The 19,881-nt window shown below is 55.1% G+C and overlaps 1 protein-coding gene across 3 annotated transcripts in view; it reads right to left on the reverse strand.

Annotated features, from left to right (window-relative positions):
• Positions 1-18,894, reverse strand: part of DHRS3 (dehydrogenase/reductase 3) — a gene marked incomplete at both ends in the record, with an annotated part of 45,349 nt that extends 26,455 nt beyond the window's left edge. For all 3 annotated transcript variants that reach the window (XM_080690480.1, XM_080690481.1, XM_080690479.1), the window contains one exon: positions 18,700-18,894. In XM_080690480.1, coding sequence (XP_080546606.1) covers positions 18,700-18,894 — 195 coding nt within the window. The remainder of the gene's footprint in view (positions 1-18,699) is intronic.
• Between the last annotated feature and the right edge of the window lie 987 nt (positions 18,895-19,881).

Below are 19,881 nucleotides of genomic sequence, written 5' to 3' on the forward strand. Positions count from 1 at the left end.
AGGGGTCCTGGGTGCAGGTGGGGGATGGGGTAGAGGGTGAAGTCAGGGTCACAGTTCTGGGTGCAGACTGGGGGGCGTAGGAGTGGGTGGGGAGAGGATCAGGCTGGGGTCCTGGGTACAGATAAAGGGATGAGGTGCGGGTGGGCAAGGGGCACTGGTTTGGGGCAGGGGCCTCAGATGGAGAGGAGCCGGGAAGTAGGGAAGGGGTCCAGCTCCCACTGCCCGATGCCTAGGAGATGGCCGGCTCTGCCTCCAGGACAGACCAGCAGTAAACAAACGCCATGACGTGACGTCACGGGCGCCGCTGACCTGCGGCTGAACCCGGAGCTGCAAACGCGACTCAAGGTGCCAGCAGCCTCGGGCTGGCTGCGCGGCCTGTAGGCCACACGCTCCCCGCCAGGCCGGCCCAGCTGCACCCGGACAGCGAGCGAGCAGCGAGCGGACGCCACCAGACGTTGCAACACCATCCAGTCTGCTGGCCGCCGCGTGACCCGCGCCGCCTCCCTCCCCGCCCCCCCCCCCCCCCCCCCCGCCCGGCTGGAGGGCCGCCCTCCTCCCCGCCCTCCTCCTGCCTGGGGCTGGCCCTTCTAGCCCTCTGCAGGCAGCCCCCTGCTGGGGACCCGGGCCCTGGCCTCCCGGGGGTCCCTGCAAGCCCGAGGGCTGGGCCTCCAGGTTGGCTCTGGGCCTTCTCTGGGGGGACAGGGGATGGGAGAAGGGGCTGCTTGGGAGCTTTGGGGGAAGCTCATGCCCTCAGGGGGTGGGAGGCCAACATGCTTCAGGTAAAAAGAGATGCCAGCATGTCCTGATTTCCCCTGCCCCTTACTGCAGAGTCCAGGGACAAGTCGCGCTGGGCGCCTGGACTGCTCTTTGGATGGAAAACAGCCTGGCCGGGCCTCAAGGAGTCTGTCCTGGAGTTGATTTGCTGTGTGACTTTTGGGTGAGTCACTTGGCATCTCTGGGCTTCAACCATCTCCAACAGGGCCTCCTGGTGCTGGTGGGGACGGTGGAGAATCCCAGAAAACACTCAGTGCTCCCCCAGAGGTGCTGGGCTGCCCAGGGGGAACCTGGAGCCTCCCAATTCAGCCCCGACGTGGTCTCAGGGTCACCGTGAGAAGCGGGGTCCCCTGGGCCCCAGGAACCCCAACACTGACTTTCACCTGGACTAACTCGGGATGACCCTGTCCAGTAGAGCTTAGCAGTGACTCCAGGGCTTTAGCCAGCAGCCCCGGGGCCCAGACAGCACAGCTAGGCCCAAGTCTACCGCCCCTTTCAGTGGAGTTAGGATCCGTCCCTGTCTCTCATATCACCCTCTTTTATCATTTGTATTTGTTTATTTATTTTTGGTACTGGGGATTGAACCCAAGGGCATCCTACCTCTGAGCTGCACCTCAGCTCTATTTTATCCTTTTATTTGGCAACAGGATCTCACTAAGTTGCCAAGGTTGGCCTCAAACCTGTGACCCTCCTGCCTCGGCTCTTTTATTAGCTTTATAGACTTTGAAGACTAGAAGAAAGAAAAGAAATACACAGAAAGGTGACAGGAGGGAATGTAGAAGCCATGTGCTAAAGTTTCTTTCTCCCTGAGCCAGCCCTGTCACGCCCAAGTTTCTGGCAAATCCACATATCTTTACTAAGGACAGCAGTTGATCAAATAGAGGCCAGATTGAAGATCTGGAAAGTGACTCAGACCACCAGAGCAGGAAACCCATTTACATATGACAATTATCTCCATTTTCCAGTTATCCACCCCAGTGGGCTTCCGTTAAACAGAAACTTTTTATTTATTTTTTGGTGGTGGTGGTACTGGGGATAGGACTCAGGGGCATTCTACCTCAGGGGCATTTTTTGGAGATTTAAAGAAGTTTATTAAAAAGATAGAAATATAAAAAACAGTTAAAGCCCCATGCCAAAATGGCATGAGGTGGGAGGGTGGCCTGGGCCAACTCACCACTCCCCTATTCTTTTATTTTGAAACAAGGTCTCACTAAATTGCAAAGGGCCTCACTAAGTTGCTGAGGCTGGCTGAGAGCCTGAGATCCTCCTGTCTCAGCCTCCCAAGTCCAGGGATTACAAGTGTGAGCCCCTGTGCCTGGATAGAAGATACTTATGGACCCAGAAGATGACCAGAGCACCCTAAATCATCTGTGACTACTGGACTGATACCTCCTTCTGCACCTTTCTATCCTCTAAGTTAGAGGGAATATTCCCTGGAATGTGTATTTCTTGCTTTTCTAAGTCCTTGTGGGGACCCGGGGAGGGATGACCTTGACCACCCACACAGTCACGAGGACCTGCCACATCGTGCGTGGGGCCCTTTGCTCACAAACTAGAGAGAATTTTGAGATGGCCACAGCACAGTATTGCCAGGGTCACATGGTGGGGGCACCTCAGCTCTTACAGAGGGGGCCCCAGAACAAGACCAGTGGGCCCCACTGCTAAGCCTCCCCTCGCCGGGCAGCAGGACACTGATGTGGGCCGCACAGCGCATCCTTAGCAGGCGCTGGCACACAGCTGGCTAAAAGCTGTGCACGTGGGGAAGCGTGTGAGGCCTAGGGCGAGAGTCGGATTCATTCGGGGCTCCTCAGTGCCACAGTGAGGTGTGCGGCCCCTCATCCTTGGTTCTCAAGCCCCGAAAGCTCTAAAGTCTCATATTTTATCTTATTAATTTGTGTGTTGGTACTGGGGATTGAGCCTAGGGACGTTTTATCCCTGAGCTACACTCCCAGTTCTTTTTATTTTTATTTATCTATTTTTTTTTAATCTCCAAGCTACATTCCCAGTTCTTTTTATTCATCCGTTTATTTATTTATTTTTTTTTTTTGTGGTACTGCGGATGGAACCCAGGGGCTTTCTACCTCCAGGCTACGCCCCCAGACCTTTTTTTTTTTTTGGTGGGGGGAACAGGGTCTCACTAAGTTGCTGAGAGCCTCACTAAGTAGCTGAGGCTGGCTTCGAACCTGCGCCATCCTCCTGTTTCAGCAACCCAAGTACTGGGATTACAAGCCTGTGCCACCACACCTGGCATATATATATATATATATATATATATATATATATATATATATAATTTTTTAAAATTTATTTAGAAACAAGGTCTTGCTAAGTTGCTGAGGCTGGCCTCGGATCTGTAAGCCTCATGAGGGTTCTAATTAGTTTGCCTCAAATGTTTAAGTTACCATTAAGATAAGAGCCTGGCACCATAGTGTACCCCTGTAATTCCAGAACTTGGGAGGCTGAGACAGGAGGACTGCAGTTCACAGCCTCAGCTACTTAGTGAGGCCCTTTGCAACCCAGTGAAAAGCTGTTTCAAAATAAAGAATAAAAAAATAGGGCTAGCCGGGCGTGGTGGCGCACGCTTGTAATCCCCGTGCTTGGGAGGCGGAGACAGGAGGATCGCGCTGGTTCGGAGCCAGCCTTGCTGGCTTAAGAGACTCTGTTTCCACATAAAAATGTTAAAAAAAATAGGTCTGGGAGTGTAGCTCGTGGGAGTGTATACCGGAGGTAGAAGGGCTTCCAGGAACCCCAGTACCACCAAAAAAAAAAATAGGGCTAGGGGTGCAGCTCGGAGGTAGAATGCCCCTGGGTTCCATCCCCAGTACTGCAAAAATAAAAAAAGAGAAACTTTGGGGGGGGCACTCATTCAGCCTCTTCTTCAAATTCCACCCCCCCTCCAGCAAGAAATTTGGAGGTCACGAAGCTGGTGTGCCCGGAACATACTAAGGCCAGGTGATCTTCCGCTAATTGAGCATAATTTATGGGCCAGCCTCTGAGGACAAGCCTTAAATTACTTGCAAGCAGGGCCAAAGTGAGTCTCCTACAGGCTATTAATTAGGAATCAGTTTAATCTCTACAAGGACAAAGGTCAACTGCCATGGAGTTGACCCTGCCGGCTGCCTGGAATCAGATGATCGGGCTGGGGACCTGGCCGGGCCGGCCCGGGGACTCAGGGGAAGTGGGGCACTGCGACTGGAAGTGGCCATGGTGCCGGGAGCAAAGCTGCAGGCCTGCTGGGGCCCAGGCCAGGCAGGGCTTCTCCGCACCCACAGTCCTGCAGAAGGAGACTCTCCGTGGTACCCAGGGGCATCCGTCCCTCCAACGCCAGAGAATTCTGTTGGAATCAGGCTCCACTTCCCTTCCCCTAGCCTGGCCTGCTCAAGCATCCTGTAGCAAGCCTGCTATGGATTCCTAGTGCCCTCCCCATCAGATCTCGAGCCCACCTGGCTCCGTGGGCGATGTTTCCCCACAGCTCGCAGAAGGAACTCAACCCAGCAACCTTGATTCTGAGCCCAGTGAGACCCAGGCAGGACTCTGATCTCTAGAACCAGAAGTGGATAAACATGTGTTGTTTTCAGTCACTGACTTTACAGCCATTTTTGACGGCAACAAAAGGAGCCTCACATAGGAGCCTGCCCAAGCCCAGAGAGCCGGGATGACCGCGCGTGTCCATTCCCAAGTCACATAGGAGCCTGCCCAAGCCCAGAGGGCCGAGATGACCGCGCATGTCCATTCCCAAGTCACATAGGAGCCTGCCCAAGCCCAGAGAGCCGGGATGACCGCGCGTGTCCATTCCCAAGTCACATAGGAGCCTGCCCAAGCCCAGAGGGCCGGGATGACCGCACGTGTCCATTCCCAAGTCACATAGGAGCCTGCCCAAGCCCAGAGAGCCAGGATGACCGCGCATGTCCATTCCCAAGTCACATAGGAGCCTGCCCAAGCCCAGAGAGCCAGGATGACCGCGCATGTCCATTCCCAAGTCACATAGGAGCCTGCCCAAGCCCAGAGGGCCGGGATGACCGCACGTGTCCATTCCCAAGTCACATAGGAGCCTGCCCAAGCCCAGAGGGCCGGGATGACCGCACGTGTCCATTCCCAAGTCACATAGGAGCCTGCCCAAGCCCAGAGAGCCGGGATGACCGCGCGTGTCCATTCCCAAGACACATAGGAGCCTGCTTAAGCCCAGAGAGCCGGGATGACCGCGCATGTCCATTCCCAAGTCACATAGGAGCCTGCCCAAGCCCAGAGGGCCGGGATGACCGCGCGTGTCCATTCCCAAGTCACATAGGAGCCTGCCCAAGCCCAGAGGGCCGGGATGACCGCGCGTGTCCATTCCCAAGTCACATAGGAGCCTGCCCAAGCCCAGAGGGCCGGGATGACTGCGCATGTCCATTCCAAGTCATGGCCATCCCCCAGCACGCTAACCGCTCAGCACCGCTTAGAAAGCAAACCATTTCTGCCTAATAGGAACAGCCCGAGAGCCTCAGTAGAAGATGCTCAGAGGGGAAGGGGACAGTCAAAACCACGATCCGCAGGCACGCCGTCACCGCCAGTGTTCCTACCGATGGCTCAGAACTTTGGCTACACCATCTCATTTTTTGTTTTCGGCACTGGGGATGGAACCCAGGGGCATTGTACCTTCGAGCTACACCCTAGCCCATCTTTTATTTTGAAACAGGGTCTTACTGAGTTGCAAAGGGCCTCACTAACTGGCTGAGGCTGGCCGAGAACCCGGATCCTCCTGTCTCGGCCTCCCAAATGCTGGGATCACAAGCGTGCACCGCCACGCCTGGCTCTACACCATCTCATTTAACTGCTTGCCAGATGAGGGAACCTGGGCTCAGAGAAGTCTAATAACTTTCCCAGGGTCAGGCAGCAAGTGAACCGAAGAGCGAACAGGTGAATTTTGGGGCGCCTGCCTCCTGAGCCCGGAATCTGAATCGCCATGCCGCACCGGCTTCCTGAGAAAGAAGAAACCACACGTGCAGATATACCAGGTGCGTTCTCACGCTTCTGCGGACAGGGAGGACCCGAGGCCATGGGTGTGGGCCCCGAGGGTGCGGCATGTCCCTAGCCCACAGGGCCGTACCTTGCCAGCCCCTCGGCAGGCCAGGTCAAGCTGCTCCCTCTTGCCAACGGAGACACAGAGATGAAGAATGTGGAGCCGAGTGCAGACAGACGCCACATGGGTGTGCCTGCCAGGAGACCCGCCCGCACGAAGGGCACGCTGACATTTGTGGCCACACCGGGCCAGCGCCCCAGGGTGACCTGCTGTGGGCCTGGGCTGTTGGGAACTGCGAACACCCTGGGAACCCTCCCCGCCCGCCTCTGGAGGACCCCATCTGGGCTCTGCTCACCTGCCTGGGGCTGCAGAGAGGAGAGCTGGCCTCTCCCACTAATGGAAATTATCATGTGGCAAAGGAACCTTCCTCTCCTGTCCTACCAGACTAGTCTTAATTCTGAAAGATTCCCAAAGTATGGCAGCAATCTGCTGGACCCCTTCGGTGGCTGTATTTATTTTTTTCTCCCTCTATTTTTCTTTTCTTTTCTTTCTTTCTTTTTTTTTTTTTTTTTGTGTGTGTGTGGTACTGGGGATTGAACCCAGGGGCATTCTACCTCTGAGATACATTCCTAGCCCTATTGTTTATTCTTTATTTTGAAATAGGGTCTAAGTTGTGGAAGGCCTCACTAAGTAGCTGAGGCTGGCCACGAACCTGTGATCCTCCTGTCTCGGTCTCCCAAGTACTGGGATTCCAAGCGTGCACCACCATACCTGGCTTCTCTACTTTTTTTTTTTTTTTTTTTTTTTTTTTTTTGCAGTACTGGCAGTTGAACCCAGGGGTGTTCTGCTGCTGAGCTGCAGCCCCAGCCCTTTTCAATTTTTTAATTTTGAGACAGGGTCTTGCTAAGTTGCCCAGGCTGACTTCACACTTAGTATCCTCCTGACTCAGCCTCCCGAGTCACTGGGATTACTGGGGTGTACCACTGCAACTGGCCATAGTCTGAGAAAATGACCTGATAAGGTTTGTAAGATTCAGCTCCCTGGAAGGCTGGTGGGTGGTTCAGGTGGGCCTGGGTCTCCAGGCGGTTTCTTTTGGGGTGACTGAAAGTCAGGAACTGTCCTTTCATGGCAGGTATACCCGCCAACTACCTGGCCTCTCGTTCCTAGGCACCGCACCACAGTTTCCCTGGGCGAGCCTGATGCACCGCTCTCGAACTCCACAGCTTGGCTGGGGCTGGTCCTCCCCTGGCTCCCAGACAGGCCCGTGCCCACAGCTGCCCTTCCAACAGAACGCCTTCTCTGGTGAATGGCTGAGGCTCGACTCCGCCAGGGACACTCAGGCCTCAGCCATTCCAGATGACCCCCCCCCACCCACCCAGGGCACTGCCTGTCCTATTTATTTTTATTTTTATTTATTTTTGCAGTACTGGGGATGGAACCCAGGGGCATTTAACCTCTGAGCTACACCCCCAGCCCTATTTTTTATTCTTTATTTGGAAACATGGTCTCACTGAGTTGCAGAGGGCCTAAGTAGCCGAGGCTGTCTGCGAACCGCGATCCTCCTGACTCAGCCTCCCAAATGCTGGGATTACAAACGTGCGCCACCACACCTGGCTATTCTGTGTTTTTGAAACAGGGTCTCACTGAGTTGCAGAGGGCCTCACAAGTAGTTGAGGCTGGCCGCGAGCCGCGATTCAGCCTCTCAAATGCTGGGATCACAAGTGTGCACCACCACGCCTGGCTTCCACCTGTCCTCTTGACTGGGAGCTGGGGGTTTAAGTTAGGCACAGCAAGTCGAGAGACTGAGTCTGGACAGCACCCTCTGAACCCCTAGAAACAGATTTGAAGTTAGTCCTGCCCGCTGACCTTCTGGCCCCAGAGCCCATAAACCAGCCTGAACGGCACCTAAAGATTCACCACCAGGGGAGCTGGAGTGGATGTTGGGGCCCAGGCAGCCTTCCGGGCTGCCCAGGATGCACTGCGCATGCCCTGCTAGGGGCTCTCGGCGCAGTCTCTTCCATGGACCGAGTAACCCAGGAGCCACAGAACTGGCCCATGAAGAGCACACGCCCCGGCCCCAACCCTACCGGTCACTTACCAGCCATGTGCCCTCAAGCCACCGACCCCAAGTCTGCGTCAGAGGAGGATGGTCCCAGTGGGTACCCATGTCGGAAGGCGGCTGGAGCCAGGGGTGACCTTGCTACACAAAGTTCCTGCAGGAAGGGCTCCTGGCACTCAGCAGGCGCTCAGCTATTACTGGCTGGACGTGGATTCATTCAGGTAACAATCCTTTGCTAAGCGCCTACTGAATACCAGGCACTGTGCTGGGTGCTACTGATACGTGGGGGCTCAGGATCCAGGACTTCCAGAAAGGGTGGAAAACCAGGGTTCTCTGAGGGCTCCTTTGGGCAGAATTCTCCCTTCCTAGGGACCCCGGGACCAGGGCAGGTTCTTTGCCCTTACCCCCTGTGCCCAGCAGACCATCTGGCCTAGTCTATGCTCTCCCGGCGAGCTAGGTTTACACGCCCCGTTGCACTAAGTCTGTTTCAAATGAGAAAGCCAAGGCTAGGGAGATACGGCCGCTCGCCCAGGTCACGCAGCCCCCGGGAGGCCCGCAGAGACCTATGGAAGCGGGACCTGGTTCCCCGAGGCCCCAGAAGCGCTTTGGCCTTTGAGCTGCCCTCCGCCTCTTACAGACTTGATCACCGTGCCCAGCCAGCGGGCAGCTTTGCTGCAGGCTGGTCTTAGCTGAGTCACTCTCTCAGGGTAGGGTCTTTTTAAAATTTTAATTAATTGCGCCGGGCGTGGTGGCGCACGCTTGTCATCCCCGCGCTTGGGAGGCGGAGACAGGAGGATCGCGCAGGTTCGAAGCCAGCCGTGCTGGCGTAAGAGACCCTGTTTCAAAAATATAAAATAGGTCTGGGAGTGTAGCCCGGAGGAAGAAGGGCTTCCAGGAACCCCAGTACCACCAAAAAAAAAAAAATTTTTTTTAATTAATTAATTGTGGTACTGGGAATGGAACCCAGGGGACTTCTACCTCCAGGCTACACTTTCAGACCCATTTTCTATTTTATTTAGAAACAGGGTCTCACTAAGCTGCTGAGAGCCTCACTAAGTGGCTGAGGCTGGCTTCGAACCTGCGCGATCCTCCTGTCTCAGCCTCCCAAGTCCCGGGATTACAAGCGTGCACCCCCACGCCCGGCTTTTATTTTATTTGTATTGTTGGTACTAGGGATTGAACTCAGGGGCATTCTACTTCCGACGGACACCCCTTTAGATTCTACCTCCAAGCTATACCCCAGCCCTTTAGATTTTTTTTGTTGTTGTTGTTGTTTAGAAGCAGGGTGTTGCTAAGTTGTGGAGGCCAGCCTCAAACCTGTGATCCTCCTTCTCAGCCTCCCAAATACTGAAATTCTAGGCATGTGCTACTGTGCCTGGCTAAGGGTGAGGTCTTCTGAGACTGCGGTGGGGACAGAGGCCTTCTGAGTCCTTTCTGGCGGGTTGGTGGAATATTTAGGACTCCCAGTGGTGAAGGAGGGGCTCCGGCCAAGAGCTGAGCAGGCCCTGAGGTTGTGCATGCCTGGGGTAGGAGCAGGGACCCTCTCCTGAGGGTGAGGTCACAAACTGAGCACAAGATCCTTCAGTCCACGGCTACATCGCCAAGAGCTGGAGCTTCCGGAACCAGAGAGAGACGGCGGGCAAATCGGAATGACGGCTCTGGGCCACTTCCTACAATTCTTATTTCCAAAGCTCTTTTGCTTTTCCTTTTGAAAACAATGGCATTGCATCCCCTACAACACACACACACACACACATACAAAATCCGACATAGAATTCCAAGCCACAAAACAGACATGCAGGAGGCGCCGGGGTGCAGGCCTGCAAACCCAGCTACCGGGGAGGCCGAGGTGGGGGATCGCAAATTTGAGGCTATTCTGGGCTACGAAGCGAGATCCTGTCTCTCAAAATAAAATAAAAAGGGCCGGGCGTGTAGTTCCGTGGTAGAGCGCTTGCCTAGCGGGCATGAGCCTCTGGGTTTAATCTCCAAACTGCAAGACAATTTATTCTGAAAAAACAACAGCAAACCCCAGAAATAAAGTTCATCTAGGTAAGTACAGCAAGGGGTCCCTGGACTCTACCTGCTCACCTCCTGGGTGCTCTGGGACCCAGTTTGAAAACTTGTTCTGGACCCTCGCTGGTATTGAGGTCTGCCTTGGGGGCTGCCCAGGCACCTCGGATGCTGGTGGACATGGGTCGTGTGGGAAAGAGACAATGGTCCATAGATACCTGCCCAGGGGAGTATCCCAGTGTGCGCAAAGTGACCGGATGCAGCCAGGCACGGTGACCGGTGACACGTCTATAATCCTGGTACTTGGGAGGCTGAGACAGGAGGATCACAGATTCAAGGCCAGCCTCAGCAACTTAGCAAGGTCCCCTCAGCAACTTAGTGAGACCCCGTTTTAAAATGAAATAGGGCGCCGGGCGTGGTGGCGCACGCTTGTAATACCTGCACTTGGGGAGGCTGAGACAGGAGGATCGCACAGGTTCGAAGCCAGCCTCAGCTACTTAGTGAGGCTCTCAGCAACTTAGTGAGACCCTGTCTCTAAATAAAATATAAAATAGGTCTGGGAGTATAGCCCGGAGGTAGAAAGCCCCTGGGTTTCACCCCCAGCACCACCAAAAAAAGAAAAAAAAAAGAAAAAAAGAAATAAGGCTGGGGGTGCAGCTCAGAAGTAGAATGCCTTTGAGTTCAATTCCTGGGACCACACACAAAACAAACAAATAAATAGAAAGACCAGATGTTTCATTGATCAAGATGCTTTTCTAGGCCTTCCTCCTCTGAAAAGCCCCTGAAAAGGGAATTCAAGGCCACAGTTTTCAAAACAACACTTAGACCCAGTGGCCTTTGCCAAAGCTGGCCACTGTCGGGACTAAGCACCCAGCCACAAATCTCTACTGTCTGCCCTGTGCGTGGCCGGGTTTCTGAGTCATCAGAAGTGTCCCCTGCCCTGACACGAGGTCTGGTCCTAGTCCGGAATCTGTGCCTGTATGACTTGGGCGAGTATTTTTGTTTTTTGTTTTGTTTTTGCTTTTTTTTTTTTTGTACTGGGGATAGAACCCAGGGGCATTCTACCTCTGAACTATGCCCCTAGCCCTATTTTATCTTTTTTTGGTGGTACTGACTGGGGTTCCTGGAAGCCCTTCTACCTCCGGGCTACACTCCCAGACCTATTTTTACATTTTTATTTGGAAACAGGGTCTCCTAAGCCAGCGCGCGCGGCTGGCTTCGAACCTGCGCGATCCTCCTGTCTCTGCCTCCCAAGCGCGGGGATTACAAGCGTGCGCCACCACGCCCGGCTTTATTTTTATCTTAAAACAAGCTCTCACTAAGTTGCAGAGGCTGCTTGCAAACGTGTGATCCTTTCATCTCAGCCTCCCAAGTACTGGGACTACAGGCGTGCACCGCCACACCTGGCTTTGGGATTTTTTTTTTTTTTTCCAGTACTGGGGATGGAACCCAGGGGCATTCTACCTCCAAGTTACACCACCAGCCCTATTTTTTATTCCTTATTTGGAAACCAGGAATCACTAAGTTGCAGAGGGTCTCACTAAGTAGTTAAAGCTGCCTGGGAACCAGGATCCTCCTGTCTCAGCCTCCCAAATGCTGAGATTACAGGTGTGCGTCGCCACGCCCGGCTTTTTGGATGGGTTTTGATGGAATCCAGTCTGAGCCTTGTTAACTCGGTATCCAGGCCGGGTAATGGGAAATCCAAAGACCTCTTAAAACGACAAAGGCATATTATCGTCTGTCTTTTGGGGACATAATTTTGCTTTCTTCAGATGCTCGAAGGGCTCCATAGTCAGCAAAAGATGAAGGCTAACCGCACCGGCCCTGGTGTTCACCTCCTTCAGGAAGTCCTCTGGGATTTCCCCTTAACTCCAGAAATTGCTGTCTTCTGTCTAAGATCAAAGCTCCGCTGGCCACCCTGGCTGGTCCAACTTAGAGACCACAGGTTTCACTACCCGGAGCCGGCACTCGTCCCGCCCAGGGCTCTCTGTTGTTTTCAGGAGCTACACTGGGTGTCTACAGGGAGAAATCCTGCTGCGTTCTTACCCGCGGCGGACTCTCTAAAATAAATCCCGATAGCTGAAGACTACTTAATCCTTTGGCAAACAGCCGTTCATTGTATGCAAATGCCCTAAAAGGATATTTGTGTCCAAGTGGCTTTAACTACATCCCTGCCTGCATCCTGTTGACTCAAGTACTGCGTACCAGGCTTTTCTCTCTAGAACCTTCTGTGGACAGGATCCCTGATTTACTTGCGTGTCTCTTGACCCTTCTATAACCCAGCATGAGGGAGGCTGGGCCAGGGTGACATTATTTGTCCTGGGTGGGGAAAGCTCTAGTTTTTTTTTGTGTTTTTTTTTTTCTGTACTGGGGATGGAACCCAGGGGCATTTTACCTCCAAGCTACACCCCTAGCCCTATTTTTTATTCTTTATTTTGAGACAGGGTCTCACTGAGTTGCGGAGGGCCTCACTATGTAGTTGAGGCTGCCCGCGAACCGCGATCCTCCGGTCTCAGCCTCCCGAATGCTGAGATTACCAGCATGCGCCACCACGCCCGGCTTCTAAAGCTCTAGTTTTGCAGCTAGGCAGCCCGAACTCACGGCTGGCCTCCAACAAAGAGTCCCAGGGGTCTTAATGCCCCCGCATCTCAGCAATGCAATGGCCACGCGGAGTACAAAAACACAAAGTCGCCTCACCAGCCTGCGTGTTGGCGCAGCCAGTCACCAGTCCCCTCCGATGCCAGGCGTGCTTATGACCACGCGGGTGCATATGACATCGCTGTGTGGCCTGTTGACTGTGCCAGTCTCTCTTATCATCAGGCACCCAAAGAAGCCGCTGGCATCTACCCGAGGAGCCGCACAGAGGTCTCAATTAAGACTCCAGTCCTGACCGCAGGAGGTGGACATGTGCCTGCTCCTCGCCCACCATGTACCGCACCCTGAAAAACGTCGATAAAGGGCCAATAGCTCAGGGGAAGGACCCTGGCGAGGTCGGGCCCAGAAGGGTTGTCCTAACTGTTAAGCGGTGGTTGATAGATTCTGGAATTTTCTCTGCTTCCTGCCCCTGCCTCTGTTCCTGGTCACTGTCCCAGATCTTACCCTGGTGATAGTGACTCAGACTGCTCTAAAGAGCGGAAGGGACTCGGGGAGGTCATCCAGAACCCAGCCTCCCTTGACACAGGAATCTCCATACCATGCTTGCTTAAAGGGCAAGAGCCCGACACCTGGGCACAGTGATGCCGGTACTCGGGAGGCTAAGACCGGAGGATTATAGGTTGGAGCCCGGCCTCTGTGACTTAGCAAAATATTCAGCAACTTAGCAAGAGCTGTTTAAATTTTTTTTTTTTAAAAAAAGGTAAAAAAAAGGCTGGGGTGTAGCTCAGAGATAAAAGTACCCCTGGGGGTCAATATCTAGTACCAAAAAATAAATAAATAAAAATAAAAAGCCCATTCATCTAGAGAAAGCTCTCAAGGGCAGGAGGGTAGACCCCATTGCAGGCCTGGGTTTACACTGCTCGAAACAACAACACCCAAAGCAAAGCTGATCTAAGTGGAAGGGGGGTCCCTCCGACTCCACCCGCTCCTGCTTGGCTCCTCCCAGGCAGCCCCAGGGTGCCCTGGAACCCAGTTGAAAAGTACGTCCCAGAACCTCAGCTGGTATTGAGGTGCTGCCCCCCAGAATCTGTGGGCCAGGCGCCATGCCTCCATGACTGGGAGGCAGCTGATACAGGCTCCTGTCTTGTAGGGAGTCAGCCAAACCCTGCCAGGTTTGCCACCCAAACCCAGTCACGGCTTCGTGTCCCTGTCTCCTGAGCCGGACCCCTGGATGCCCCTGGTCGGTGTACACCCGGGAGCTTGGGACCCCGCAGAACGCAGAGGCGTGGCTTCGCTCTGGGCACAGCAGATTTGGTTTTGTTCTCAGGGGAGGTCAGCATTAATGCCACTAAGGGTCGTCTTGTTGGAGTCGGCTTTTGCAGTCTGGGGGTGGTGGGCACCCCCAGAACGCTCTGATTCCTAGCAGTGAGTTTGCTCACTGATGGACAATGGGCAGGGTGGCATGGTCTCCATTCCCTGGAGCCACGTCACCTGGGAGCCGGTGGTCCCTGCTCACCCCAGTAATCAGCAGGAGCAGGCCAGGCCTGGCTAAAGCAGGATTACTGGCAGCCCCTGCCTTCCTGCACCTTACCTACTTCACTTTTTCCTTTGCTCAGAATGCGGACCCTCTCTCCCTGGCCCTCTCTCCCTTCCCACAATGCCCTTGTTTTCTCCAGCCTTCCCCCCACGTCCCCTTCTCGGGGTGTCCTCCTCGGATGCCCCACCTAGAACTCCGGTCCGTCCTGTTTCTGACCCCCTTCCTCATTAGCCTTCTCCTTCACGCTTCCTGCAGCCTAAAACACTCCATTATGTATTTGCACACAGCACATAGTAGGTGCTTATAAAGTTGTTCAATGCAGCCGGGCGTGGTGGTGCACGCTTGTAATCCCAGGATTCTGGAGGCTGACACAGGAGGATCGCGGTTCGCGGACAGCCTCGGCTACTTAGTGAGGCCCTCTGCAACTCAGGGAGACCCTGTTTCAAAATAAGGAATAAAGCCGGGCGTGGTGGCGCACGCTTGTAATTCCTGCGCTTGGGAGGCAGAGGCAGGAGGATCGAGGCCAGCCGCGCTGGTTTAAGAGACCCTGTTTCAAAAATACAGAAAATAGGTCTGGGAGTGTAGCCCAGAGGTAGAAGGGCTTCCAGGAACCCCAGTAACACCAAAAAAAAAAAAAAAAAAAAAACCAACAACAACAAAAAAATAAGGAATAAAAAATCGGGCTGGGGGTGTAGATCGGGGGTAGGATGCTTCTGGGTTCCATCCCCAGTACTGCAAAAAAAAAAAAAAAAAAGTTGTTCAATGTATGAATAAGTGGGTGAGTTCCCTCCCATCATTTTTTCGCTTGGCTGGTCTGGTACTTTGGGATTCGCTTAAAAACCCAGCAGGTGCCTGTTTTCATAACTCTGAAAATATCACTCCGTTTAAGGGGTGTCATGGTAGATGAGCACACGTTTGAACATGCTGGCATGTAGACAGAGTCACGGCTTCTGTTTCCATTTGGCTTCGGCTGTTTCTCTGATCCTCACGGTTCATAGGAATAATATGTTTGAAACATGTCAAATATCTTATATGATTTGCGGTACTGGGCATGGAACCCAGGGCCATTCTACTTCCGAGCTACACCCCCAGCCCTATTTTTTATTCTTTATTTGGAAACAGGGTCTCACTGAGTTGCAGAGGGCCTCACTAAGTAGCTGAGGCTGGTCGCAAACCTCGATCCTCCGGTCTCAGCCTCCCAAGTGCTGGGATGACAAGCGTGCGCCACCGCGCCCGGCTCTGGGTATGTTCGGATCGACTGTATCAACAGCAACGAGGGGATGTTCTCTTCCCACCATGGCAATGGTGGTGTTCTCCAAGGCAAAGGAGAAGGCGCGGGGTTCGAATCCTCCCTCAGGTTACTCAAAACGAGGCAGGATTTTGATGCTGGTGACAAGGCCTTCAGGGATGGTTACGGTGACGAGCCAATGCTTTGCCCAGGTGGCAGGGATGCCCTCTCCTAAATACAGCTGAGAGCGCTTTCCTCCAAGTTAGAAGATGGCTTCAACAAGTAAGATTGAAATGGACCAGGGCAAGTAATGGGAATGGTAAACTTGAGCATGCTGGGATCAGAGAAGGTCAGGAGGGCCGTGTGGGCATAAGCAAATGCACTAAATAAGTAAACAAAAGTCCAGAAGAAGTTGAGCAATGAGCGAGAAGAGTCAGGTGGACCACGGTGGGGAGGGCAGGTAGGCTTGTCGATTCAGGCTGGGTATCCCACAAGGCTAGGGAGCATTTTCTTAATGGCCAGATAGACAATTTGGTGATTTTAGGATAAAACCCAGGAAGTTTTGCTTGACGTGCTAGTTAGGGGACCGGGGTCTTTGAGAGGGTTCTCTTCACCAGTACAGGTTGGAAACGTTAGCATCGTCTGCAAGGGCGGAGCTCCTGCTAGGTGCTTTGGGGACAGGGCCCCACATTCAACAACAGCGGGGCAGATGGATTCCAAGGCGGTCCTCATGCTGTCTGACCTCCGGAGCCTGGCCCATGGGCTCACGCAGAGCGCCCCTCCGCCATAAGCCTGCGTCCTGGGCCAGGGCTCCTGACCAACTCCTGGCCTTCTACTGGACCAGAGACTGGAACAGACACTGCGAATACTTCCACACAAGCAGCCCACTCCTCCCTGTCCTCTTCCTGGGAGCTCCAGCTAAAACCATGTCAAATTCAAAGCCTTTGGGGACTGGCTGGCCACAGACTAGCTAGAAGTCTTGGGAGAAGGGGGATGGGCCTGAACTTTGTATCAGCGTCAGTGGGAAGAATCCCAGAAGGGCGCAGAAAATCAAAAAGGGTGCAGTGAGGATGACCCAGCAAAAGCTTTTCCCTTGGAGACCCCAACGTCGATTGGCCCTGCCTCTGCTGACCTGGGGACCTGCTGGGTAAGGGCTGCCCCTTCCTGGTTAAAAACTCTGGAGTTCTTAGAACCTGTGTGTCCCTTTAAGAAAAGCCTTATTGGGGTCAGCTTTGCAGTCCCGGACTCACTACCAGCCACAGATATCGCCAAATCCTACTGAACTCAAGGTCACGACGGGAAACTGGGTTGCCCCCCTCCCCTTCCTGGACTTATCAGCTGTTTGGAGAGGTGCTAATATTTCTCCTTTCTTTTCCCCTTGGGGGCTCTCCCAGAGCCGATCCCAGTGGGGAGGCAGCTCAGATGTAGCCTTGCTTCCTCTGAGGGGTGATGGGGAGTCACCATGGTCCTTCGGGGTCCTCACTACTGCTGGCCCTCCTGCTCCGGGATCAACCTCGGGCCCACAGTTCACAACTGTCTCCCACAAACTCCCACAACACTTCAGCCCTTTGCCCCGAAGGGCACGGGGCTCTGAAACCCTGCTGGGGTTATATCCCTAAAAGTCCACTCGCTAGCCATGATTCCAAGCTCTTCACAATGACAGCAAGCGGAAGCCTCATTAGAAACAGCCCCAATAATCGGTCAGATAATTAGGAGCTGCGGGGCGCCTGGCGGTGGTCACCCTGCTTGGTCCACGAGGGAGCCCAGGGTGCGGGGCACGGTGTGTTTCACAGGCCCCACGGATCCATCCAGTCTGGAGCAACCCCGCACCAACTTCAGACCTGTTTCCAACGGGCCCTGGGCTTGCTCCCTGCGGGAGCTCGTCCCTTCCCGGGCAGGAGGGGCCCTGGCTCCCACCCTCCCCTATGCCACCTCCTTCCTTCAGTTCAGGACTGTTTACAGTCAGTCAAGTCTTTCCACGTTGACTAAGAGTTCCTCCTTTGCCGACTGCAGTCAGTTACAAGAGTAAAGAGCCTCAGGACCCGGGCCAGCTGGAAGACGCAGTGGCCCCGGTGGGACGCAGACAGCAGGAATGACAATCACTTGCAACTGTGACAGTCCCCTCCGAAGGGGTACCCTCCTCTGCTCTCCCGCACAGAGGGGGCCCGGGAGCCCTCCAGGCGGGCACTGCCTCCAGGAAGCGAAACTGCCAGAAAGGACTCTCGACTTCCCCTTCCTCCGTGTGTCTAAGGGTTAAAAACACTTCCGAACTCCCCTTCCAATTGCAAGGTCAAGCAGCTGTCCAAACCACCCAAGGAGAAGAGGGAATCCGGGACAGCTGGACCCCCGCTAGCTCAGCGGCCACCGCGGCCCAGCCCGGGAAGGGTTAATGGGCAAAGATTTCGGCTGATAGTTCAGACTCCAAAGTTCAGTGCCGGCCCGAGCCACCCCGGAGGAATAGTAAATCTCAGGGCAGTATTTAACAAAACAAAAGCAACCTGGAATTACATGCCGGTTTGGTTTTCTACAGTACACATTTACTTAATCCCCGAGGTATGCGGCTCCCTGGTAGATCACCTGGCCGCACTGGCCCGGTCGCCCGCCTCCTCTCCTTCACAACAGTTTAAGTTTCAAGCTAATTCCCCATTTTCCCTCTTCCTCCTCGCAGCCCAGCCAGCCGGCTTCCAAGCCCTCTCTCCAGAGTTCAAGTCGCGGGGTGAGTCAGCCCGGACGGAGTTGGGAGCTGCTCAAACTCTCCACTCTGCAGCACCCGGTCTCCAAAAACCACAAGAGGTCCTAGGACCCGCAAAAGGCTAAAGGTCCTAGGACCCGCAAAAGCAGGGGAGGACCCTCCCCAGCAAGGCCACCTACCAACCCAACGGGAAGGGATCCCTCTGCGGCTCCGTGGGGGGAGGGGACGGGGTTGAAGGTGAGAACAAAGGTTCTTTATCTATCAGCTGTGGGCTACCCTGACCTCCTCCTGCCAGAATCCCAAACACCTGGTTCCCCCAGCGGCTGTCTGGCCAGGCTAGACCATCCCAAACCTCTCCCCTTCTTTCAAACCCAAACCAAGTACCCCCCCCCACCCCCTTCGGTGTCTTTAAAGCGGCAGCCGCCCAGGTTGGGGCTGGGAAGCGGGTTGCCAAGGAAAATACCGAGCAGGAGGCGCCCAGCCCTGCCAGAGGCGCGCACACCCAGCACTCTACGGGGTGGTGCAGACAGGGGAAAGGTGTGTGCGTGTCGGGGGCCGCGTAGCGCCTTCCTCGGGGAGGGAGGAACGTGGGGGGACGGGTGGGTCTCCTAAGTTTCGGGGCGGGGGCAATCAGCCAGCCCACCGGTTCCCCAAGGAGCCCAAGAACTCTCCGGACCTGCCAAAAAAAAAAAAAAAAAAAAAAAAAAGGCAGTCGGGACATTCACAGGGCGAAACCCACGAGCTCAGCGCGTGCGCGCGGCGCCGCGGCAGGTGGTCCCGGCCCCCGCCGCGCCCCGCGTACCTTCCTGACGCCGCGCCCCGCGAACTCGCGGGCCAGCTGGCGGCCGATGCCTCTCCCGCCGCCGGTGATGAGCACGGCCTCCCGCGACAGGTCCCGCGGCCTGGCCGGCAGCAGCAGCCCCACGGCCGCCTTGACCACCAGGCAGACGATCTGCAGGGGCAGCACCACCAGGGCCCCCAGCCATTTCCACAGCATCCTCCGCGCCGCGGCGCCGGGCGGGGGGCGAGGCTCCCCGGGCTGAACAGAAACTGGAGTGAAAAGTGAAGACGGCCCTCTCCCGACGGCAGTAAATGAGCCGAATGAGAGGGAGGGGAGGGGGTCTCCACCTGTCCACTCTGGAGATGACCTCTCCGCTCATGCAAAGCACCGGGGGAGGATAAAAAGGGGAGGGGGAAAGGGGATGAGAAGGAGAAGGAGCCGGAGAAGGAGGAGAAGGAGAAGGAGCAGAGAAGAATTAAAATCCTCTTCGGGAGCAGAAAAAGCGTCTCGGAAGGCTGGGACCCCGAGCGGGTTGGAGGAGAAGTGGAAAGTTCTTTCTAACAAGAAGTTTCTCGCCCTAGCAGCCGCTTCGGCTGGGGGAATGCTCAGGTAATGTTTACAGACTGGCAGAGGAGTTTAGTTAGGCAGGAAAAGAAAGGAGAAGGGAAAAAAAAAAAAAAAAGCCACCAACCGCCCGCGCGCACCCAGCTACAAGTCCCGCGGTTTCAAAGTGCAAGATTAAAAAAAAAAAAAAAAAAAAATCCGTTTCCAAATTGTAGCGCGCTCCCCTTCTCGGGGAAAAAAAAAAAAAAAGTAGGGGTGGGGGGCGCGCTCGGAGCCCCCGACCTCAGCGCGCCGCAGCCCCCCGGCGCCCGGCCATCCCGGGCCCCGCAGTCGCGAGCGCGGGTCGGGGCGTCGTTGCGGTCCGCGCGGGGCCCCCCTGCACCGCCGGGCTGGGGTCCCGCGCCCCCCGCCCCCCGCGGAGCCCCCGCCGCCCGCGCCGCGTCCTCGGCAGCTCGGAGCGGCTCCGGGTGTCTGCGCGGCCGGGTCCCCGGGCTCCGGGCAGCTGCGCGCGGATCCCGAGGGCGGCCCTCCCCCCACCCCCGGTTTTTTTTTTTTTTTTAATACCCCATTAAGTCTGATTGACAGTTAAAGTTGTTCCGAGGCTGCGCTCCCGCCCGGCTGCAGCCGCCTCCCCTCCCC

This window comes from Muscardinus avellanarius, assembly GCF_963383645.1.
Source record: "Muscardinus avellanarius genome assembly, chromosome: 3".
NCBI lineage: Eukaryota > Metazoa > Chordata > Mammalia > Rodentia > Gliridae > Muscardinus > Muscardinus avellanarius.